This window comes from Salvia hispanica, unplaced genomic scaffold, assembly GCF_023119035.1.
Source record: "Salvia hispanica cultivar TCC Black 2014 unplaced genomic scaffold, UniMelb_Shisp_WGS_1.0 HiC_scaffold_588, whole genome shotgun sequence".
NCBI classification, from domain to species: domain Eukaryota; kingdom Viridiplantae; phylum Streptophyta; class Magnoliopsida; order Lamiales; family Lamiaceae; genus Salvia; species Salvia hispanica.
This window is the reverse complement of record NW_025952342.1, coordinates 1-24,353: the sequence shown is the minus strand read 5'-3', so window position 1 is coordinate 24,353 and position 24,353 is coordinate 1. Positions and strand designations below refer to the sequence as shown.

General features: G+C 37.3%; 3 protein-coding genes, 1 long non-coding RNA gene and 2 pseudogenes across 4 annotated transcripts; 2 read left to right on the top strand and 4 right to left on the bottom strand.

Annotated features, from left to right (window-relative positions):
* Window positions 1-7,944: 7,944 nt before the first annotated feature.
* LOC125199610 lies at window positions 7,945-9,357 on the bottom strand (annotated as a pseudogene).
* A 2,167-nt stretch (window positions 9,358-11,524) lies between these two features.
* LOC125199612 lies at window positions 11,525-14,180 on the top strand (annotated as a pseudogene).
* A 146-nt stretch (window positions 14,181-14,326) lies between these two features.
* Window positions 14,327-18,363, bottom strand: LOC125199613 (transcription factor VIP1-like). The gene is made up of 5 exons (XM_048097581.1): window positions 18,343-18,363; window positions 16,658-17,125; window positions 16,283-16,432; window positions 14,824-14,908; window positions 14,327-14,742 (listed from the first exon to the last, which is right to left on the bottom strand). The coding sequence occupies exons 1-5, from the start codon at window positions 18,361-18,363 to the stop codon at window positions 14,444-14,446; spliced, it is 1,023 nt and encodes a 340-aa protein (XP_047953538.1). The 3' UTR covers window positions 14,327-14,443.
* A 309-nt stretch (window positions 18,364-18,672) lies between these two features.
* On the bottom strand, window positions 18,673-21,471 carry LOC125199615 (fructose-1,6-bisphosphatase, cytosolic-like). The gene is made up of 12 exons (XM_048097583.1): window positions 21,158-21,471; window positions 20,645-20,692; window positions 20,458-20,532; window positions 20,316-20,377; window positions 20,170-20,236; window positions 19,974-20,087; window positions 19,792-19,878; window positions 19,501-19,571; window positions 19,364-19,429; window positions 19,192-19,278; window positions 19,044-19,119; window positions 18,673-18,879 (listed from the first exon to the last, which is right to left on the bottom strand). The coding sequence occupies exons 1-12, from the start codon at window positions 21,314-21,316 to the stop codon at window positions 18,769-18,771; spliced, it is 1,023 nt and encodes a 340-aa protein (XP_047953540.1). The 5' UTR covers window positions 21,317-21,471; the 3' UTR covers window positions 18,673-18,768.
* Window positions 21,472-21,628: 157 nt separating this feature from the next.
* On the top strand, window positions 21,629-22,006 carry LOC125199616. Its single transcript, XR_007172608.1, has 2 exons — window positions 21,629-21,746; window positions 21,863-22,006. It is a non-coding gene; the product is annotated as an uncharacterized LOC125199616 (long non-coding RNA).
* Window positions 22,007-22,243: 237 nt separating this feature from the next.
* On the bottom strand, window positions 22,244-24,322 carry LOC125199614 (pentatricopeptide repeat-containing protein At3g61360-like). Its single transcript, XM_048097582.1, has one exon. The coding sequence runs from the start codon at window positions 24,165-24,167 to the stop codon at window positions 22,656-22,658; it is 1,512 nt and encodes a 503-aa protein (XP_047953539.1). The 5' UTR covers window positions 24,168-24,322; the 3' UTR covers window positions 22,244-22,655.
* Window positions 24,323-24,353: the final 31 nt, after the last annotated feature.

Below are 24,353 nucleotides of genomic sequence, written 5' to 3'. Positions count from 1 at the left end.
ATCTTGAAATGAGGCAGGAGAGCACTTGAAATCTGTTCTCCCTCAAAATCATCATCTCTAGTGCAAAAATTCTATTCAGTGTAAAAAAATGATTATACATTAGATACATATCATGAATGAAATGCTGACAAATTACTAAATTAGTGCAGATAAACGGCTCAAATTTGAGAGATGTGGACCAATGTCCTCATGAATGATAAAGATATTGGCAATAAAGCAGTAGTTGCGGCAAACGTACTATCCTTGAACACTCTGCAGACTAGTTATCAAAAAAAATCGAAACACAGATAACCCCCCCTTTCTGAGGAACAAAATGATAAAAATTTGTATCTGGTTAAAAAAATGTACCAGATACAATTCCCATCTTTTAAAATTTTTTCTGCTCGGTTAGGGAAAGCAAGCAAAATATAAATCTGTCTTTAGTTCTCAATTTAAAAAAATAATAAGTCACTGGAAAAACATAAAATATCAAGAAGAAGCAAAATTCATTCTGACTTTTTTATGAGTTTTTTTCTATAATCACTAATAGTTTCCTTGCCCCCCCCATTCCCTTCTTTCTGTGTCAATCAATTTAAAAATCAGCACCCAAAGCTTCAAATAACATCAAAACCTAGAGCCATTAATGTTACATCCTGAGGATGCACAAACACTTACAAATACTCTTTGGAAGTGGTAATAAAGAATCCAAATGTCCTCTAGAAAACGAATGTGGAAAACAGGTTGATTGTCAGGATCCTCGGCACTAAAACCCGATGTAACAACACATCTTCAACTTTTTTCCATATTGATATCCAGTCCATAACTGAAACACATAATAATATCAAATCATCAAAGTCACAGCACCAGATTGGACATAACAGCAACTAAGAGAACATATCATACAATCAAACAAAACAGGTATATGTTAAACCCAAGATAAACTACAAAACCCCCGACCTTAAATATAAATCCCAAAAAAGGGGAACAGAGCATCAAACTATAAAAAATCACACAAACTGAAATTTCTATCCCCCTTCCCCCCTAAATGAAAAATGGCTCCCCAATTAAATAGCCAAGCATCTGGAAAGTGTGAAGCTCAATATAAACAATATGTATACAACCCAAAATGGAAAAGAACATCAAAGTCTAGAAGAATGACACTCCCATATACAACTGAAATCCAAAACCCCCAAAACGGGAAATGAATTATTCGAACTCAAATTATGATTAATGCAAAAAAAAGAAGAAGATAGTTTTAAGAAATCTGATAGTATTATACATACACTTTAAAGAAGAAACCTTGTGGAAGGCGATTAAATGAGCTTCCAAAAAGGGGGAAAAAAATGAGGATTACTAATCGCCTCCTCATTTCCATTGAAAAAAGGGATTGTAAACATCATTCCTGATGACATCGTTGTTTGCGGGGGCGTGGTAGCTCCAGGCGGAGGAGCTCCCCCCTCTTCCTCCGCGAATTCCATCGGAAACGGTATTTTTTTTCCCAACGGTTGGGTTGGTAGAATCTAAAAAGAAGAGGTAGGGATTGGGTGAATTTGGGTAAATTGATGAGCCATTACTGTAGCAGAGACAGGATTTGTCGGATGATTACTGTTCTACGTTTTTCCCAAAGGTTTTTGGCTTCAAGTTTGGGGAATGTCATTTTTTGGTTTTGGACAAAGACTGGTGAAAGACTGACCACAGTGTGTGTTTGTGTGTGAGAGAAAAGGGGAGGGGGTGGGGTTTGGGAGAAAATGGGTATGAGAGTGGATAGGCTTATGGATATGTAACAAGGGATAGTAAATACTTGCTAATATATATACACACCAACGACACGTGTATAAATCGTTTTATCACAAAAAACTCTATTTTTTTCCCTTTTTCACCGCACCTGTAAATTCGTCTCTCCATTTTTTTCCCTTTTTACCATTTCAAAATTTTAGTCCCAATATCTGAATTAAAGTTAGTTCCAAAATTTGCCCCAACTAACATTGTGGGGATGCAAAAATATAGTACCACGTTGAAAAGAGTAACAGATGCATGCATATATATAGATTACCCAACTTTATTAGTATAGTCTTTTAAAAAACCCCTAAAAAAATTCTGAGCGTTTTGTCCGCATCAATATCTAATAATGTGGGTTTGGATGTGTACCGGGGAACATTACAAATATATTTCCCCATTTTTTTTTTGTTTTTTTTTTTAAATTTTGGGTTATAAAATAAATAAAAATAGCAAAATAAAAAGATTCAAACACCAATATTAAAAATATGCATGATCTTAAAAAAAAGTCCCCGAGAAAAAAATTTTTTTAAAAAAGGCAAAAACAAGCTTCAACGATTATGGAACCAAATTTCTGACCATATCGGGGGTTTCCATGGGCTTTTCCCTCACGCATTGTAGTAACCCCCCGAAGAACCTCATTAATTGGGCGGTAAACCCCCAGGGGGGCTCTTGGGCTCCCAAAACTGGCCCAAACGTAAAAAAATCGCCCCCAATTGGTCCTTCATTCATCCCCGGCCTTCTGTTATCCCTGATAATGAGGGCATACATGATATGGGTTGATACAAGATTTGAAAAAAGAAATTTTAAGGGGTTTCCTTTCCCCAAGCGCGATCGCATACCCCAGAACCCCTTTTCCATGACATCATTCGCGCAACCTCTTGCCTTTGAGCAAAAAAAACTAACCTGCATTCGTTGGACAAGTGAATGATTCAAAAATACATACCACCTCGGGTATCCATCAACCAATTAGTACCCCCCTTTGAAAAGATGACCTTTGGGCGGGGGTTGGATGGTGACCCTCTCCACGACATACTTCTTTGGGAAGTGAGGGGGGGCGGTTAAACGTTGTTTCTTGTTTGAGAAAAATTGTTTTGTAAAAGAAAACGGGTCATATCCAACTAAACTTGAGTCATCATGGGCAGGCTAAAAGGAAAAATAGGTGGGCGTTAATTTGATTTGTTGGAAAGGTTGGGGGCATAAAAGTTTATTTTTGGATCCCCTAAAAGGCTTAAGACGGGGTTTAATTTAAAAATTTGGGCCCAATCTTATATTGGTGTAGGATGGTTTGTAACCCAACTAGTTAAATAAATTTATTTTATCTCACTCTTTTATCTTCCGATGGTTTCATTAGTTAACGTGGTGATCATTTTTTTGTTTCTTAATTATAACATTATCATGTTTTTTTAATAAAAGGCTATGTTTAAAATTTTGGGTTATGGTAGTAATATTTATTGTTGTCTAGTGCAAGTGAAATGTAGCTTTCAAGTTAAAATATGACGTCGACAAGTCTCGACACTTTTTTTTTGCGTTAAACTTAATATATTGGCGACTAATAATCGTGCTAGGGCATCATTTTTTTTCTATCCAAATTAAAAAATTAAATATTGCCCCACCATGACATCATCTATATATTTTTCTTCCCTTTTTTTGCAAAAAAATAGATAAAATTTGGGGTTTGGGGTTTTTAAAACATTTGATAAAGTGGGAAAAAGATAAGAAAGAAAAAAAATAGTGTAAGTAGTGTTATGGACCATAAGGGTTTCCTTTTGAATGATTTGTATTGTTAGTGTTGGTTTTTAAAATTTTTTTTTAAAATTAAACTTTAAATTTTTGGGGGACAATTCAAAATGATAAAATTTGTCTATTTTTTATGGCGAAGTATAAAAGTATAAAGAAAATATGATACATTATTCTATTTTTTCATATGGTTTTCAACAATTTTTAACATTAGCTAAGTAAATCCATGTTTTTTATGCAATACTAATTCACAAACTATGTAAAAAAATATACAATTTCAACTCTTAGAATATCAATGAAATTCAAAAAAATTTAAAAATTTTTTGTGTGTTAATCTGGGTGAGTGGTTAATATTGGGGGGAAAAATTTCGGTTTCGGGTACACTATGACACATAAATGTGTTAATAATTACATCTATTCTATAATGTTTTGGAAAAATTTGGAGTCGAAACTAAGACAATTATTCAATGTTGATATTCAAGCAATTAAAATTTTTTTTAGGTTTTTTTTCTCATGCTGTCAATAAAATTTGGTCAGAATTTGGAGAAACAAATTTTACGGATGAATTGTATTCTCCCCCTCATTAATTAAATAAAATAATGGCAATTGGATAGAGTCCCTTCCAATGTGACATTGATTGGATTAAAAATTAGAAAAAGGGGGAAAAGCCCCAAAATTTGTTGTGCTAAATATGGGTCCTATGAAGATTCTACATCTAGTGGTTTGAAATTAGGCTAAGGTGACATAGGTTGATAGTGAGGGAAAAAAAGTTTTATTTACATATTTGATCGTCATTCCTATAGTAAAAGGCTACCTTAAGTCATATCATTATTCAAATTTGGATTCATGAATCCTCGTCAAATTTCCATTTACTCTTTACTTTACTCATATAATAATAATAATAATAATAATAATAATAATAATAATAATAATAATAATAATAATAATATGCCATGTATTGAAAATCAAATAAAAATTGTTTCATCATTACTTCTTTATCACAGATTCACAGTAGTAAAAGTGACTTCGGGAAATGGGTATTAAATACGAAGAATAAGTAAGTACATTTATATTTAGAAAGGTATAATTTCTTTATAAAAGCATTTGTTAGGAAATAAACATTGTCAATAAGCTAATATAGAATGTGAGAGGACTGAGAATATATTCGGTTACATTATTGGGAGAAAATGATATATCTGTTAAAGTTTTATGTATTTTATTTACAGATTTTGAATATCCTACCTATAAATTAATTAATATTGGGTATTTTCCGTGTCATTTTCTTGCATAACTAAGTGACGTATCTTTTTTCTTGCAAAAGAAAGTTGTAGATGTAATTCCATATTTTTTATACTTGGATGAAACAGATTTTATACTTACAATTAAGCTATTTGTCCTTGTAATTATAAACATGTGTTCAAGATTTGAATTTGAATTCAAAATATGATCTAGTCTTATGATGATAAATCTCAACAATGAAGTGCAATTTAGTTGATAAAACACTTTTCATCAATTTAATTGGTTGATGGTTCAAGTCATTTAGAAGGTATACAAGAAACATTATTGATCATCTTCAAAAATGTGATAAATCTCAGGACAATTTTCCCATAGGAGCCGTTTGATTTGGATGATCTGAGTTCATGATAAAACATGTATTATATTCAATTCATGAGATTAAAACTCATAGATAAGAAGTCATAGCCACCCCTCTAACAAAAATAATCTTAGCTTCAAATCAAGGAAAAAGAAAAAATAAAAGTATTAGAATAAATTTGTAATTATATGCTCATATTTATTTAAAAATTATCTTTCCCAACCAAACAATTTCTCTTTGTCATTATTCAATGTTTACTTGTCCTGGATTATATCATGCCACAAATTACCAAAGCAATCGAATGAGAGATTAATAATATTATTCTCATATCAGTGACACAATAGTTGGTGTCCTTAATCACGCCATCACAATAAAGTTATAGCTCTAACACAATAAGTCAAAATAATACTAGTATTATACCGATACACCAATTGTCACGCTAAATATAATACGGAGTATTGTTCAAAGAAGACTTGATCTAACTATTTGATTGGAGAATTATTTTTATCCACGTGAGTGGATCCAACTCTAGGTCGTGTGCACTTAAAGAGAATTGTGCCTTTCCTAAAAGAAAATACTTTAATTCAAGAAAGTAATAGTATACTATTAGTACTTTTTTTATCAATAATAATAATATTAAAAATAATAACCTCACTTTCAGGTATGATAAATATAATGTGAAATGATGCAATAAAAATAGGATATAAATATACAAAATAATATTGGAACCGAGACAGTTACCAATGTGTCACTAATGTGTTGGCTTATGCTGTTTTGGATTGGGCCCTAACTTGTTGCGGCCCACATATCCAGCAGTCTGGTATCAGAGCGTAATAAATAGTGTTCTATATCTAAATTACTTTGATCGATAAGTTAATTTGGGATATTTAAACAATAAATTAAAGTTGACATGACAAATACTGATGTGCCATTGATATGGGGTTGGACCAATATACTTGGTCCTTGTTTAGTACTCCTTAGTTCCTTGTTAGTAGAGACTTTTCTTTTCACGGAGTTTAAGAATAGTGTATTAAATGGATGGTGAAAAAAGTAAGAGAATAAAGTAAGAGATGTAGAAAGAATAATGTAAGAGAGATGGAAAATTACTTTTCCCAAAAATAGAAATGACTCATTTAACTTGGAACTTCCCAAAATAGAAAAAATGACTCATTAACATGGGACGGAGGGAGTAGCATAGATAAGGCCAATATATACTTCCTCGTTCCATAGAAATAGGCCATTTGGGATTACACAGTTTTAATATGTAATTGGAAAAATAAGAGAAAAAGAGAAAAATACTTAAAATTATGTAGTGAATAGTGGTGCCCACAAATAGTAAAGTAAAAGAGAAGGAGAAAATAGTTGCCATAAATGAATATAGTATTTGTATGAGGCAGACGAAAAAGGAAATATGGCTATTTCATGGGACGAGGGAGTATGAGATATGGGTTATTTGGTTGTTTGGTAGATAAAATAAGGTCCAGTTTAGGCCATAAAGCCCATATCGCCAGGAGGCTCAAAGCGAATAAGTTCAAAAGGATGGATTATTTATCAGCCCAAAAGAGTGAGATAGCATATCCTTATCTTAAAGCTCATCCTAATTTATCTTGTGCTAATTTAACATGCCTACCAAACATGCACTTAGAATTTAATTTGTGTTGCCATAAGCTTTTGTTCAAGACTCGTAGAAAATGTTATGCTATATACTTTTATCTTTCCTATATATAACATGATGGCAGCTTCACCCGAGCCCATTTTGGACAATTTTTTTATATCATAGTAACTCATAACTATTGAATAGCCAAACTTAGATACCCTTGTAGTAGTTTCTCCAATTCTATGAACTACTAGTAGTATACTAGTACTAAATATACAAGCTTTGAAACAAAATAGGTAGATTCTATAGAGAGGTCTAAAGAGGCCGAGGTACCATAAGTTACTCATTTTCTATCTCCCTATTCTATTTCTTTTACTTATGCAATTTCTAGGGACTGTGGAGTGATTTTTATGAGGAAAATAAAGGGACAATTACAATGTACATAATCAAAAGCACACAGTTTAGAACTCCATTATTCAAGTGAGAAAACAAAACACAAGCGAACCCATAACCATTATAGCACGGAATGCACATTTCGTGCAACAAAAACCAATGCCACTTCAGTGAGAATTGGAACCAAACACTATGCTATTAGTAACTCAAAAGGGCTCGACTCTTGATGTATCTTAAGAATGGTTCCATTAGTTATAAAAGCATGATCGTATGACCTTGACTGAGTCGATCAAAATCATCCGGATGGATCCATAAGTTCAAAACAGAAAATCATCTAGACAGAACCAACCATATTCGTTCCTATAGTTCTTAACCATCTATAGGGAAAACGAACATAAAACAATCAAATGATCCATAAGTTCTAGACAGATAATCATATAGACAAAGCCAACCAGTTTCATTCCTAGAACTCTATAACTATTTATAGGGAAAAAGAACATAAAATCATCAAATGGATCCATAAGTTCTACACAGATAATTATCTAGACAGAGCCAACCAGTTCCGTTCCTATAACTCTAAACCATTTACAGGGAAAACGAACATAAAATCCAAATGGATCCATAAGTACTAGACAGGTATCAACGAAATTCGTGCCTAGAATTATGAACCATCTATAGGGAAAAAGAACATAAAAATAAGCTTGACATATCCATCTCCGAGCAAAAAACAAACCAACCGCTTCCTCAACAATAATAACTGTCGTTTTACCAAACTTACAGCTAAAATCTGAATCCCATACACAAGCACTAAGCAAAAACACATTTGTAGTTCCAACCCTCAACAGCCAACATTCAACACAAGAAATTCAAGCCCCTAGCATATCCCATAAATAAAATAAACATGATCATAAACAATAACATTGGTAATACTACAACACATTGTATTCAAGACATTCAATATTCCAAATCATCATAATCATGTATAGCATAGCAAGATTAGAAAGAAAGTGAAAATCTTTCTGACCTACAAAACAGCATCAAGCCTGGCCTCAAACACGAATCCACGGGAGAGGACATCTCCGCTCCCAGGCACGCCATCCACCCAACGCCAGGCGTTTTGCCATCCCCAAACTCCTCCCAGAGCGCCAACCTCCCGACCCTCTTAGCCGAGAAACACACCCTATTGCCCCCACCAAACACCTTGAACTTACTACTCTCCACGAAACACCTATACATCTCCAACGGCATTCGCCCCGCCTCCTCCCACTCCAAGGTGTCCAAGTCCAGCCTCAGTACCAAGATGGTCGTGCACGCGCTCTGCAGGCGTAGGAGCTCTTCAGCCCTCCCACCATGTAGACCTTGCGATCGCTCCCGGCCTTGACGAGCCGCGGCCGCTTCAAAATGTCGAAAATGTCCCCCACTCGCGCCTCTCCAGCCTCACCCACTGCATTGCCTTGTCCGTATCCACAATCCTTCCCTTGAACATCGCCCACTGCGACCTCCACGGAGACCCCACGTCGCATAGGGTTAGGATGAAATCGGAGACCAAGACAGGGCTGCGGGGTTTGGAGGGTAAATTGGAGGAGAATTTGAGCCAATTGGGGGTGAAATTAGGGTTTCCATTTTCGGAGTAGTAGAGAACGGCGAGCTCGGTGAGGACGAGGACGGCGCTGAGGGAGCCGGCAAGGACGGCGCCGTGGCGGGACCAGGCGGAGCCGAGCTGGGGGAGGGTTTTGAAGCGGGCGGTGAGGGGTTGCATACGACGAGGGCTTTTTGGGGATTTTGGGGGAGGAGGCCCAGAGGTAGAGGAGGCCGTTGGAGGAGGTGATGGGGTGGAGGGCGGCGAAGGGGAGGAAGGAGAGGGAGAATTTGAGCCAGTGATTGGCGGCGGGGTCGAAGGAGTGGAGGGTGAGGGAGGGGGAGACGTGGCGGTGGGAGGTCTTGAGGGCGAGGAGGGGGAGGGAGCGGGATTGGGTGTGGAGGAGGTGGTGGAAGGAGGCGGAGGAGAGAGCGGCGCGGAGGGCTTTGCAGACGCACTTGGCGGCGGCGATTTGGCGGAGGGGGAGGTGGCAGAAGATCTGGTGGAGGGTGTCTTGGGGTAGATTGTTGAATGGGGAGGAATCCATGGCGGATCGGCGGCGGAAGCAGAAGCAGCAGAATCTTTCGTCGCGGCGGAGAGAGACCAATTCACTCGCTTTGATTTGGGCGTCGTGGAATTGGTCGACAATTGGGCTAATTTTTAGTCAAACTAAATTGTCGTATGTATTTTGTTGCCTTGTTTATTTTATGATTCATTGCATTTAATTCTGTTGAAACATTTAATAATGCAAATGGAGCTTAAATATTTAATATTCAAACTTCAGAACCAAATACTTTATTTAATTATTTATAATATATATTGAAAGGTCAGTGGTTGTTGGCACTTGGTAATAGCCTAACAGGTCATGCACATCAATCCAATTACACAACGAATTTTTTTTTTTAAATAGTTGCCGATTTTTATCATCGTTAAGAGATACAACATGTTTAAGATATTTTCCATCGTCAAATCATGTGATAACATATGCACTACTAGTGTAAATGAAAGATATTTTGGTTAATTATCTATGGAATCTAAATATGATAAATTTAGTAATCTTTTATGGACGAAAGGAGTTGTTGGGAATGTGTGGCTGAATCAATCAAAGCCCAGTCTGTAAAAGGCCCATTTAACTCAAGTCCTCTTAAGTGATCAGCCCATCAATCTTCAGCCGGTTTCCTCTTTCTTGTTTATGAAATGTTTTAAGAACACTTTGAGGAAAAGGGAGGTTTAGAGTGATACACACACAATCCATGCTAGCTAGCTAAGAGAGTGATTTACAAAAATCAAGCTCAGATCTTCGATTGAGTAGCTGAGCTTGAGAGCTTGCCCTGTTGATTATATAGCTAGTTTGTATTCTAAATAAATCACTTTCGCTTGTCCGTGGATATAGACTGTTTCTAGATCAAACCACGTAAATTCTCACATCGTTTGAATCTTGATTACAACATTTGAGTCGTTGGTAACACCATTTTCAATAATATAGATCAAAATAGCAAGTCTAAAAAATAATAAAATTACTGAAAAACACTGGTAAGCATTATCAAATCAACTTAAAGATAGAATAAAGAACATGTTTACGAGTTACGATAAGAATCAAAGAAGAGATCAACTTTTACAAAAGTTGGAACTTTTATAGTACCACTTTAATTAAAAAAAATAGTCTGAGTGCAACATTTAAATAACTGGAAAACAAAAGCACAGTAGGCCAACTGGGCCAATATTCTAATGGGCTAATGGGAAATGTGTTGTGCTAAAGCGGCCCATTCCGATTGTCAGAGATTTTATCATTTTTCAAACAATTTTGTTTTCGGTAGAGTATATTTTCGTCCCCATCCAGCTGTAATAAAAAAAAGGCCAAGTGTTGGGATGCAGAGAATAGAGTATCCGCTCGTGATTCAATTGGGGCCCACTTGAATCTGAAGGTATCCGCCACGTGGATCTTCTGGAATATTCAAATCCAACATGGACCCAACCACGTGATGCGCCCAATAATTGCCTCTCAAATGATATACTACTACTACTAGTCTACTACTACTCCTAAATATAATCTTTATTTAAAATTTTAAACGACCACATTAAATTCTTTTTGGAATCGTTAAATCGCAAATCTTACCTTCATGATCTGTCTGATATTTTCCTGTCTTCCTTATCATCAACCAAAAATCGTGTGTCTATGACGTGGACTCTTGTGTTGCTGATGGATACATGGTGCTCGTATTGTTTTATTTTATTTTTTGTAGTATAATTTTCCTTTTTAGAAAATTATCATTATAATTTAGGCGGTTACAGGTAATTCAAACATGGTATTTAGATTACAAAATTATGGGAATTATTTGAAATTAAACCGAAAATTTACAAGTTTTAAGGCAATTAACGGAATGAGACGTGAGTGAATAGGGAAATGGCCATTGGTAACCTCAAGGGGTCTCTATTCAAATATCTAACACATGATATACACGTGGGATGGGAGAAATTATTGTGTTTGATTTAATTAATATTCATTACTATCAAATTAAGCGTTACTTTCGGATTAGAAAATTAGAAAAATACTATACTATCAAATTAACTCTTCCTATCTAGTACATATGGATGTGTGTTTGATAAATGAGATTAGGCCAAAATTAGATACAACATTTTTTTAACTAGTGTTCATATGTGTGCTTGGTATGAATAATTGATAAAAATTAGGTACTCTTACTACAAGCCCAATATATGTTTAATTCAATATTCAACAATAAATACGAGTATCAGATTTTGAGTCGCAATTAACTAATTTTAACAATAATTTATAATAAAATTATGAACCAGATTTTTTTGTTGGCACATCTTACCTAAACAGCGCTGGCTATATATAGTATCCAAGCCTGCAAAGCTAACTCTTCTTCACCTTCCTTCTCCTCTCAATTTCCGCCGCCTCTTTTGCCCGCTTTTCGCGCTGTTTCCAAGCATTTGCTCGCATTTCTGCATTTCAGGTATTCAATTATTACCGCATTTTCTCTAATTTTGGTTCCATATATTTCTAAATTTTTCCTTAATTTTCGGAGCATTTTTCCTACCTCGAGCAGCATGGTTGGGAGCAGCGTTGGACTGGAGGCAGCGATGGCGTCCAACGGATCTTTGGTTAACGGAAAGGCTTCGGATCGGATGACGGCGGCAGGAGAGCTAGCCTTTGATCCCGAGCCGGTGCCGTCGGACGGTGTAGATCTGGAGATCACGAGAGAGATCGTTTTGGGGAAGAACGTGCACACCACGTGCTTTGAGGTGACGGAGCCCGACGCCGACGACGAATCTACCGGCGATAAGGATGCGTACATGGCCAGTGTGTTGGCGAGGTACCGCAAGACGCTCGTGGAAAGGACTAAGCACCATTTAGGTATGATTGCTCGATCTCTGATCTGCTTTTGGTGCTGTTAACTTTGAAATATAATGATTTATGCTAGTATGTTTTTTTACCGTCAATTTCGTACACTATTTTATTGAAAGGTGAATCGTTCTAATTAGTGTTTGTATTTGTCGTCTAAATTTCTTGTTTCACTTGTTTATTGAAATGGACGGTTCAAATTAGTGTTCTTTGGTGGTGCTGCTTTTGAAATAGTTACTGATTTTCAGTTGCTATATTTTTTAATCCTTTTATGTTTTGATTCTGGTTAACTCTGTTTTGTGTTCATTTGAACTTTCTAGAAGAAGTTCAACAGGACTGGTACATAGAATTGGCAAATTATAAGCTGGATAAGTTACCTGTGTTACTATGTTAATTCTGCTGGTCACCAATTTGTTTCTTTTTACACAGGATATCCATACAATCTGGACTTTGATTATGGTGCTCTTGGTCAGCTGCAGCATTTCTCTATTAACAATCTTGGAGATCCCTTCATTGAGAGCAATTACGGTGTGCACTCTAGACAGTTTGAAGTGGGTGTTTTAGGATTGGTTTGCCCGCCTGTGGGAAATTGAGAAGGATGACTACTGGGGATACATCACAAACTGTGGAACTGAGGGTAATCTTCACGGGATCCTTGTTGGGTATGTTCTTTGCTTTTCTCTTCGAGTCTATCATTTTATTCATAGGGGTTTCTTTGGTAGGAATGAACATATTCTAACATTAGTTGATTGATACATTAAACAGAAGAGAAGTTTTCCCTGATGGAGTTTTGTACGGATCAAAGGAGTCCCATTACTCCGTCTTCAAAGCAGCAAGAATGTACAGAATGGAGTGCGTAAAAGTTGCGACTTTGGTCACTGGAGAGATTGACTGTGCAGATTTTAAAGAACAGCTGCTTCAGAACAAGAATAAGCCAGCGATCATTAATGTGAATATAGGTAACTTTCTTCTCTATCGTTAAACTGGAAGTAGCACATGCTTATGTACCATAAGCTATCGACATATTCAGCAGCATAGTCTCATGTTTTCTGCCTTACAATCCAAATTGCAGGAACCACAGTTAAAGGGGCTGTTGATGACCTCGATCTTGTTATAAAAACCCTTGAAGAATGTGGATTTTCACATGATAGATTCTACATTCATTGCGATGGTGCTTTGTTTGGTCTAATGATGCCATTTGTTAAAAAGGTTTGCCAACTCTGCTGTTCCTGTTCATTCTGTATATTTTTCCTATCCATAAGAAGTGAAATAATTGAATCCAATCAATTTTAAGTGTGAACTGACTGTAGCTCCTTGCTTCTATTTCTTTATGCTTCCGTTTCTTCATCATGCTATAGTTTTATGATTGGGTTGATATTAGGTGTAAGCATTTTCTCTAGAAATGCTCTTACTAAGTAGTCTATTCTTGTTCAGGCACCGAAAGTTTCATTCAAGAAGCCAATTGGAAGTGTTAGTGTTTCAGGCCACAAGTTTGTGGGATGCCCAATGCCCTGTGGAGTGCAAATAACGCGGCTGAAACACATAAATGCTCTCTCAAGCAATGTAGAATATCTTGCATCTAGAGATGCAACAATCATGGGAAGCCGGAATGGTCATGCTCCAATCTTCTTGTGGTACACTCTAAACAGAAAAGGCTACAAAGGATTCCAAAAGAAGTCCAAAAGTGCCTCAGAAACGCTCACTATTTGAAAGACCGACTCAGGGATGCAGGGATCAGTGCCATGCTCAACGAGCTGAGCAGTACTGTAGTGTTTGAACGGCCTCGAGATGAAGAATTTGTTCGCCGTTGGCAACTTGCCGTGAGAGGAACATGGCACATATTGTTGTGATGCCAAATGTGACCATTGAGAAGCTGGATTACTTCCTGAATGAATTAATTCAAGGGCGATCGATTTGGTATAAAGACGAAAAAGTTCGCCCGCCTTGTCTAGCAACAGATATTGGGACCTACAACTGTTGTTGCGATCTTCACAAGTGATGTATCTGTAGTTGAGAGGATTTAGTTGATTTCTGTGTCGAAACTCTTCTCTTTAGAAATATGTATCACGTCATGTTTGTAATAAGAATGAAGAAGATTGTGTTTTTGAGCAGAAGTATTTGAAGTGGTTGTTATAGAATTTCCAATATGCAGCGACAATATATGTTATTGTATGGCAGTGATGTTACACTAGTAAAATAGTTAAGGGATCAACTCTTGATTAGAATCGAAAATTTCTGACTTTGTTTTCCTTAATGAAAAATTAACCTAAGCCTGATAAGACTACTAATCCGAAATCAAACGAGTTCAACCCAATTAACATCCCAGCTGAATGAGACTAAATTTATTTCAAATAATGTGTAATGTGGATATTTTTTATGTATACGAGCTACATATTCTGGCAAAGAACATTTCGTAAGTGGTCATATGACACATGATAGCCATTCAATAGCATGTATGTAGATACTACATTTACACAGATGTTTATATACAACGGATAATATACTTCTCTTTGACAAATGACTATGCCTCAGAGGCATCATCAACCCTCCGTTTGCGTTGTTGGGGCTTGTGTGCTGCTGCTGCGCATAATAATTTTGCGTTGGAGGCTGGGGTGGTGAAAATGGGGAGGATGCCCCTCTGCTGCTCCCATTGGAGCCATGCATTTGGCCGGCTGCAATCTTGAGCCACTGCAGTTCATTCCTCAAGGCTTCATTCAGAGCTAGAATCGATGCACACAGAAAACATGCTTAAATCAGATAAAGAATCGTGAGACGAGGTAACAAGTGATAAAAACGCTTACCATCTCTGAGGTGTGCTTGCTGTTCCATGGCCTGCAGCTTCAGTTTCAGTTCCTTGTTCTCAGCTGTCAACGCACTTGTGTCCCTCTGCATCGTACCAATTACATTCTTAGTAAAGCGACAGCTGTTGTATTGTTCAACCAACTTATTCATTTCTTGGTTAAGGTCTTACACACACTAGAGTGCATTTCCCAACACACTGCAGTTGCATATGACTAAATAATTCGAAAGCATTGTAGAAAACTGAAACTGAAGTCACAACAATAGTTTGTTTCACCATAACAGCCCCAGCCAAAGTTCCTTGCTATGATGCCTTTAAATATATTGGGATATTGACACCTAATATCATGGAACTTTCAAAAGGTTGGGTTTTTTCCCCGAACTTCACGAACTTTACCCCGAGTTTATTTCCCACCAATGAAAAATTCCGACTATATTAATAGATTGAAGAACAAATTTGGAGGGTATGCTTAAAGAAATGTGGAAAAAACCCAACTTTGAAAGTTTCATGATATTAGGTGCCAATGTCCAAATATATTAAACAAAGGATAACAACTTATTAATTTGACAAAACAATTAATGAAGCACTTCTCATCCTAACAATAGCATGAAATGAATCATTAGAAATATATCATATACTACTCCCCCGTACCACTTTAAGAGTCTCATTTGAGTTCAAGACGTGGTTTTAAGAAATATAAAGGAAAGTTAGTGAAAAAAGATAGTTGAATGTGAGTCCTACTTTTATATATTAGTTTATAATGAATGTGAGAAGAAAAAAGTTAGTAAAATGTAGGGCACTATTATAAGTGGGACATCCAAAAGTGGTAGACTGGGACTCCTAAGTGGAAGGAGATCTTATTTAGAACATTTAATGCAAAAAGTTAAGGTCCTAAAAATATAGGAGAATTACAGACCATGCACCAATATGCTCTATAGTCCTTCACATACAAGGGACTAATTGCACCGAAAAGTTTAATCTTATCAAAATCACTAACCAAACGGTCTCAAGAAGCCCATATTCGTAGGTATCTATCTCCCTATAATCCTCTTGTGCATTTTCACATCTTATGTCCCCTATCTACTAGTGGTTGAAGGATAGTAAGGAAAGAAAGCTCATCATTCTCACAAGAAGCCTCACGTTAAGACACTCGGAGAAGTGCCAATTCCCCCTGCTCTTGAAGATTTTACAACCTACTTATTTCTTAGTCATATTTTTGCTAGCAACTAATCATTGAACATAGAAAACTAGCAGTGTCAAACCTTTTAGTTCTATCCTTCATTTCAGCAGCACAATGCCATTTTCAGTCAACTCTCTAGTCAAATGGAGTATCACCATAATTCACATTTCACAGTAATTCACAGGTTTTTTAAGCTAAAATTTTTAAACCACATGACATATATAGCTCGTGAGCAGAATCATTTCCAAGTTGTCACACGAAAATACAGCAATCCACATACCTGCAACAATGTGATCTTAGCTGAGAGCGTGGTGGCCTCACTTTGCAGGGTTTGAACTTTCCTTTCCAGCTCACCCGTGTAGCGCGTTTTTCTCTCTTTCGATCGCGCAGCAGATTGTCTATTCGCCAATATCCTGCACATACAGCAGCCCTCTAAATCAATACTCCAATACACCTCCAACAAGAGAGAGTATATACACAATTCACACAAACCACATACTATCACAGTAACATAGTTCTCAACACAAAATCTAAAACCATCAACACCACAAGGCAAAGCAGAAACATAACCCTAAATAGGGGGACAAACAATCGATCAAGATAAATCATCACCAAAATCGAGTCAACGCTTGCAAAAATCGGGTCAAAAAAAAACCTTTTTGGCTCTCTTAGGGTCAATCAGGGCGAGCTCCGCCAGCCTATCCGCAGCAATAGACTTCTTCGCGTTCGAATCGACCTCGCACGACGACGTCGCACTGGAGTAGTCGTCCATGGAGTTGCTATGCCTGTGCCGCGGCCCAGGCGGCGCCGCCTCAGCCGACGGCGGACCGTCCAGCACAAGCCCCTCGAAGAAATCCGCGTCCACCGAGAGGCTCCGCAGATGAGCCAGCCCGTCGTTCCTCTTCTGCTGCTGCTGCGGCGCCTGCATAGACGGCGGCGTTTCGAGGTTGAGGTCGGCGAGGACGCCGTCGACGAGGATGTCGTCGAGGTCGGGGAAGCGGAAGAAGGTCTCGGAGTGGGCGCGGCGGTGGAAGGGCGCCCGGGTCGGGGCGTCGGAAATCTGGCCCAGGTGGGCCCCGACCCGGATTGTAGGCAAAATTTTCCCGGTTTGGGGGTCGACGTCCTCATTTTGGATTGGGTGAGAGAAAAGGGGGGCGAAAAGTTTTGAAGGATTTGGGGGGTTTGGGAAGGGAGAAAAAAGGGGTCGAATTGAGAATTTCACTAATTTGGGGGGCCCCCACAGTAGCGGTTAGCGGCGGAGCATGTGGCAGTTGGCGGGTCGGTGTTGGAGAGTTTGGGCTCGGCCCGTTTTGTAGATTTTGGGATATTTTAAAAAGCGGGCCCCTTTTTTTCCCCGACATGTGGAAAGATTTACACGAATAAAAAATATTTTTTGTCATCAAAAAAAAAAAAAAAAAAGAACTTTTTTTTCCCTTTTTTTGTACCAATCATGATTGGCGATAGTTAGAAAATTTTGGAATTTAAATTTTTTTAAAGGCCAATTTTAAAAAAAAAAAAATTTAAATTAAAAAGTTTTAAAAATGGATTAATTTCTTATTAATTTTAGATAAAAGTGAGTAATGAATGGGAAAATTATCCCTTCTGCAAACGGAAAAAATTTATTATGGAAAAACGGATAAAATTAAAAAAAAATAAAATTTTTTTTTAGAGGAGGGAGAAAAATATAAGAGGGATAGGATATTAATTATTAGAGGAACTTTTTTTTTAATTAAAATTTTGTTTTTGGGGTTCCATTATTTAAAAATTTTTTTAAATTTATTAACTTTGATATTATTTATTTGAGCAAATTTTTTTATTAAAATTTTAAATTTTTTTTATTAAAAAAAATCCTCAATTAAAAACCATTTTTGTCTATTTATTTCTCTTTTTATTAAAATTTAATTTTCTCTTTCCTTTTTTGTGTCTGTTCATTAAAAGAGAAAAGGGGGGAAAAAAGGGAAAAAAAGGGGGGAAAAAAGAAGGAATAAATGGGAAAAAAATTTTAAAACAAATTGATTAATCTTGAGTTATTTAAAAGATTTTTACATAAACTTCTACCGTTTAGGGAAAAAAATTTAAAAATTTAATTTTTTTTTTTTAAATATAATGGATTAAAATTTAAAATTTAACCCTTTTTTTAAACTAATAATATACAAAGGGTGATATTTAATTTAAATTTTTTTTTTTCAATTTTTAAAAAAAGACTTGAAATTTGTGTAGCCAAGAACCCGTTGTAAAAATAAGTGTTTGTCAGTTTTACTTGAATTGCAGGCAATCTAAGGAATCTCATTATTAAAAAATTTTCAAATTCTAAAATTAGCATATTATTCGGATTCTCACGGTTCTAGATTGTATTGACATCTCTTTATGACTATCATATAGCAATAACTTATACTTCCTTCCCATAAGAATAGGTGTTTTTTTTCCCGTCTGTTCCTAGTATAAGTCTTTCTTTTAGTAAAATCAACACTTTTTTTCACCTTCTTTCTCTTACTTTTTCTATCTTCATCTTTCATCTTTTTCTTTTCCACTATATTCTCCTCTTTCTTAACTCACCTAACCAATTTTTCTTAATCTGCGTGAGTTTTGCCTCCGCATTAGGGAACGGAGGGAGTAGTACACAATATATTGAAACACGAGCTGCATGGCATTGTGTATAAAGGAGCCAAATGAAATTAGTAGTAGTATATTTTAAAGAATATTATGTATCACTACATATATGAGTTATCTTCATACTCATTAATTGATAAGGATATTACAACTTCATTATTTTTGCCCTTCAGCAGCGTACAATGCTTTGATCTCCTCAACATCGTCATAGCTACCTAGGAATATGGGTGAACGTTCGTGTATCTTCGTAGGAAGCAAGTCGAGAGCCTGTAATAAACACATCGATGCTCAGAGGAAATCTTGTTTCAAACTGTCTGTTCTCTACTGCAAGTCACAAACCATACCCCGAATCCAAACATAACCAAAACCAAAATTACAAGTATGACGCTGAATATGAGATTTGATCCATGAAGAAAACGCAGACATCTTACCCGTTGTTTCCCTGTAAATGCCTGTCCACCGGCTTGTTCCATCAGATATGACATAGGGAAGACTTCGTAGAGTACCCTGTTTCACACAATTGTCCAGATAAGTTTATGCTTTTTTGATCAGTGATTACATTTTAAACAAGCTTTATACCGTAGTTTCCCATTTGGGCTTTTCTTATCAGCTGGGTACAAAAAGATGCCTCCATAGAGCAAAGTGCGGTGGACATCAGCTACCATGCTGAAAACCAGAATACGCGATGAATATTCAAACACGAACATAAGTTGTTTCCTTACATCATCAGCAGACTTAAGTTTTCATTTACCTTCCAATGTATCTCAGAGATTTTGCTGGCGATCCATCTTGGGGATATTTGCATTTTTCCACATACCTGGAGTTCACAAAATAGAACGATACATATATCGAATACAACACGAAATTAACACCTAAAATCATACATACTTTGCTGTTGCTCCATCCCAGTTCTTGGCATTTCCTTCGTTGACAGAATAAATTTTTCCTTTCTTGGGAATCTGCATCAAGTTAATTGCCGAAGAAATGAAAGTTGTGAAACATTAAAAATGCAAATTCATCCCTAAGTATTGTATGGAAGTCAGACACAAAAATGAGTTAACCATACGAAGTACTAGTAAATTTTTAGAACGGAGTATGTTAATGGTGCTCATGCAAGAAGATAAGCATATGAGAAGTGCAAAACTGCTTAAAACTGAGCAAACATGGGGAGATGTTGACCTTAATATCTGGGTGAGTCAATATGAATTCTCCAAGAGATGGATCGAGTGTGAACCCATTAACTCCCTTTCCAGTACTAAGAACAAGCTGTACATTAAGAGCAAGGGTGTGGCTAAGAATTCATCATGCAAAACAATAGTCTCTCTATCTTCGTTTACATATCAAACATATAACATGTATACCGTGCAAGAGCTTCCATACATGCAGTATCCCGCAGCTACCATATTCTTCCCAGGCTGCAAGACATCTTCTATCTTTGGGTCAACTCCGTCTTTGATTGCATAAATCCCAAAGATCTATAAGAGCATCACCATAACAATTAACAAAATATCATGTATACTACACACAATTCTCCAAGACTAGTAGCCAAGATCATACAGTTCCAATAGAAACACCACAGTCGATGTTGGATGATCCATCCAATGGGTCAAACACAACACAGTACCTGCATTTTCAAAGTGAACATCACCACAATGTATGGTAACAGACAAGGAGTATCTTTTAGTTAGAGTGTAGGTACGCACTTTCCACGCAGGGCTGGTTCCACAAATGTTGCCTCTTCATCCTCTTCGGAGACAAGGATGCACTGCCAGTGATTCACACATTTATAAGCATAAACAATTACATGAATATTTCAAGACTGAAAAACATTCAACAGTAACATACAGTTCGGCCACTGCTGACTAACGCCTTGATAAAGACTTCATTCGAGAGCACATCCAGTTTCTTCTGTTCTTCACCCTTTGTGAACAAAAACGACAAGCTCAACTCATCTTATAACAAGTGGTAACACGACTATAGTATACCAAGCTTATAAGTAATACACATCGAGAGGATTGCTGCCAAAATTTACCTGCACATTGGTCTCTCCTGCAAGTCCTATGAGCTTGGCCAAACCAGCCTGTAAACCACAATATCAATAGTTTAGATGTAATGAGGCATTACATTATTTCCTGGTTCCCATTCAAACAGAGGATATATTTTTCCAAATAACAATCAATTAAGCATCTTTGTTGTTCTCTGGATAAAATGAAATTCAGAAGGTTTCAAACCGATCATCATCATGTAAAACAGATTTCACAAACACGTATGTTCATCTTTAACGTGACTCTAGTCAAAATCAGATTCACTATCTGTGAAATACGTGAACAAAAATTGCTATAACACTAAGAAACTACAATGCTGAAACAGAACAGCTAGGTGAAGATTTAGGAACACAAATCTTCTATGAGAATGGATCTCATGGTCATAAAAAAAACCGAATATCTGTACACAAATTCATCATCACCTGAATTCACTACCCAATTTCAGCGAATATCCCCATATCTGAATTAAGGAAAGGAAAGAAGAGAAATGGAGATGAGACCTTGTTAACGGCAGTGCAAACGAACTTGCAGCCGAGAACAATATGACTGAGCAAGATGGTGAAGTCTCCGCGCGATTCCGGGTGCTTGGACTGCTCGTTCAAAACATAGCGCGTTATGGTCATCAAATCCGTCCGGTAAGCATCCGCCTCGTGATCCATCGCAGCACAACCAATCTATACGTATCTCTGAATCTCTGAATTAGTCCACTCCCCTACTCAACGCCCCCCTCCTATTTTAAAATATCCACACGTCCCCCAATATTATCTGGTATAGTTGGACCGCGATTCGAGGAAGACTGGAAAAAGGTGACACAGAAAACACGCAATAGTATTAGTGTGTGTGGATAGGGATGGGATGAGGATGAGGCAGCAGTGGAGGGAAAATTGAGGGCTATCTCATGGAGCTTCTAAGGTGACACGTGGCCGTGGAGCGAGCGATTCTACCATTTGATCAAACCATCAACATTCAATCTCTCTTTATTCTCGTCATAAATGATTTCTGTCTCCATCAACAAAATATCAGAGGGTGATCAGATCACTCATCGGCGGTTATGGTGTTTTTGATGGATCCACTGTGGGAGGGAACATGGTATGTGCCGTATACATCATCACAATTATTCACAATCCCATATTCCATTGAATTCATGACTTTTTCTCTATTAATATTGTGTCTCGACTCACAACTGACGATATGATTGATGACAGATTGTTAAACGACGCCGTTTTCTGTATTAGTAGTAGGAGTATGTTAATTTTTTATGTTTTATATCAAGCTAGTACTGTATTTATGCGAACAAAATCATAGTACAAATAGTTAAGCACAGTTGCCCACTAATCTTATGAACTAAACATGATACATATTTAATCGTGAGATTTAGTCTTGCCAACCGAACACCCCTCCAAGTTGACTTTGTTCGATTCAACTATTTAGGTGTCTCTATTTTTACAATTTTTTATTTTCTAGAATATTATTTTACTAAGTAGTACTACTACTAATATTATTGTGATTTTGAGAGAGAGAAAAAAGAAAAAAAAAAAAATGGATTCATTGGAATGTTTTTCCATCACTGTGACATGTGAAAAGAATTCCAAAATTGTCGAAATATATATATCGAGGATCATTAACTGAACATTGCCAATACAAAGATACATGTCATAAGCAATGGGGTCACTTAAACACATGTATATTAAGTGTTTTCCAAATTGTTGAGACCAAGCATATCATAAGCAATGGGGTGTAATGTCCCAACCCCTTCTACTCATTAATATGTCACAAAGAACTAGCTACTAATCACTGCACATTATTCCCCAGATACTCCCTCCGTCCCGGGTTAACTGAGGTGCTTCTGTTGGGGGGGAATGGTTACCTGTTCTTTCGAACGTTCTGCAAGCCTCCATCCCGGGTTAACTGAGGCGGTTCTTTTGGAGGGAATGGCTACCTCTGCTTTCTAAAATTCTGGAAAAATAGTAGGTTCTTCCAGACAAAGTTCGAACTTGATCATATTCGATCATTCATATTATCTGCAGGACTTGAAGGTAACAACTGCTTCAACTTCTGTATCAAACACTCCAATTCCTCTAATTTCTCTGACTCCCCCATCTCCACCAAAAACCTCTCCAACATTTGAAACACTCGCTCGCTCACAAGTCTACCTCTTTCTAGCATCTGCTTAGAGCAAGCAATGGATTCTTCCACTCTCCCTCGGGCGCAAAGAGCTGTAACCAGGAGGTCTAGTGAATGGCTGTGAGGACAGTGCCCTTTCTCAACCAAGTAATTCCACAAGTCCAATCCCAGGTCAACCTGGCTATTCTGGCAGAAAAACTTCATCAGCATAACAACTGTCCGGGTCTTTGGCACGAAATTCTTCTTAACCATCTTTGTATAAAGTGCAGAAACACCATCAATACCATCTGATCTCATTAATCCCAAAAACATGTTATGATAAGTGACATTGTCATGCTCAATGTTTCTCGTCTCCATCTCTTCCATTAATTGTGCTGCGGCGTGCACATCCCTTGTTCTGACGAGAGAACTCAACAAAGCATTATAAGCCCCAGTGTCTGGCTGTAGAGATCTTCTAAGAATTTCCTCAAATAAGTGCTTAGCCTTTGAGATATTACGAGCCACCCCAGCTCCATGAATTAACGTGGTTATTGTTTCTAACGAGGGAGAGAAACCTGCACGTTCCATTTCTTCAAGAAGTCTTAGAGCATCGCCTAAACACCCTTTCTTGCAGTACGCATCAATTCTGATATTATACGTAACACTGTTTGGCTTAAAACCCCTCCGGATCATCTCATGATGGAACAATTCCACTGCAGTAATATCACCGGATTCTTTAAATCCCAGCAGCAAAATATTCATGGTCTTGGTGTTGGGAGGAAACCGAGGATGCATCTTGTGGAAAACAGATCGCGCTTCTTTCATTTGACGCTGGGTGCAGAATGCTCGAAGAAGCACATTAAACTCATTTGTGCCAAATTTCTTTCCTCGAAATATATCCTTCTCCATCTTCTCAAATGCTTCTATGGTGACTTCATAGGACTGGGATTTCGCTATTCTGGACAACATTATGCTCATTGACTTGAGCGTGAGCAGGGAAGGGTGGCTCCGCCTGATACTCTCTAATAACTCCCACGCTTTGTGAAGGTAGCGCATACGTGCAAGAATATGCAATGTTTTGTCAAATGCACCGGAACTAGGAACGTAGAGCTTACAATCAAGGCAATATTTGAAAAATTCATATGCTTTCAGGCCATTCGTATGCGCACCAAACAAGCTACCTAGCACGTGTTCAACAAACGGGGTTGACAAGGCAGTTGGGGGAATTTGGCGCTGTAAGGTGGGACGAAGCGGTTGATCGGGAAAAGGATGGTCACTGATCATTCTAACAACTCTTTCAATCTCTGTGCCCATCTCAATTGAGGAACAAAACAAGGCAACGCTCTGCCTCTTATAGATATTCAAATGTTGACTAATTTTGCAATTTCTGCCTGTGAGAAGCATCATATTTTCAAAAACAGATATACTTCTTTTGCTTCTATTCCAATTAACTCAAATCTGTGAAGCTCCAAAACCTAATATGCTCCAACAACAAAAAAATTGAACTCAAACACTATAAAAACTACAATCAGAACTCCACATAAACGAAAAGCTGTTGCAAATACAGGGAAAGCATATCATTAATGAAATTCA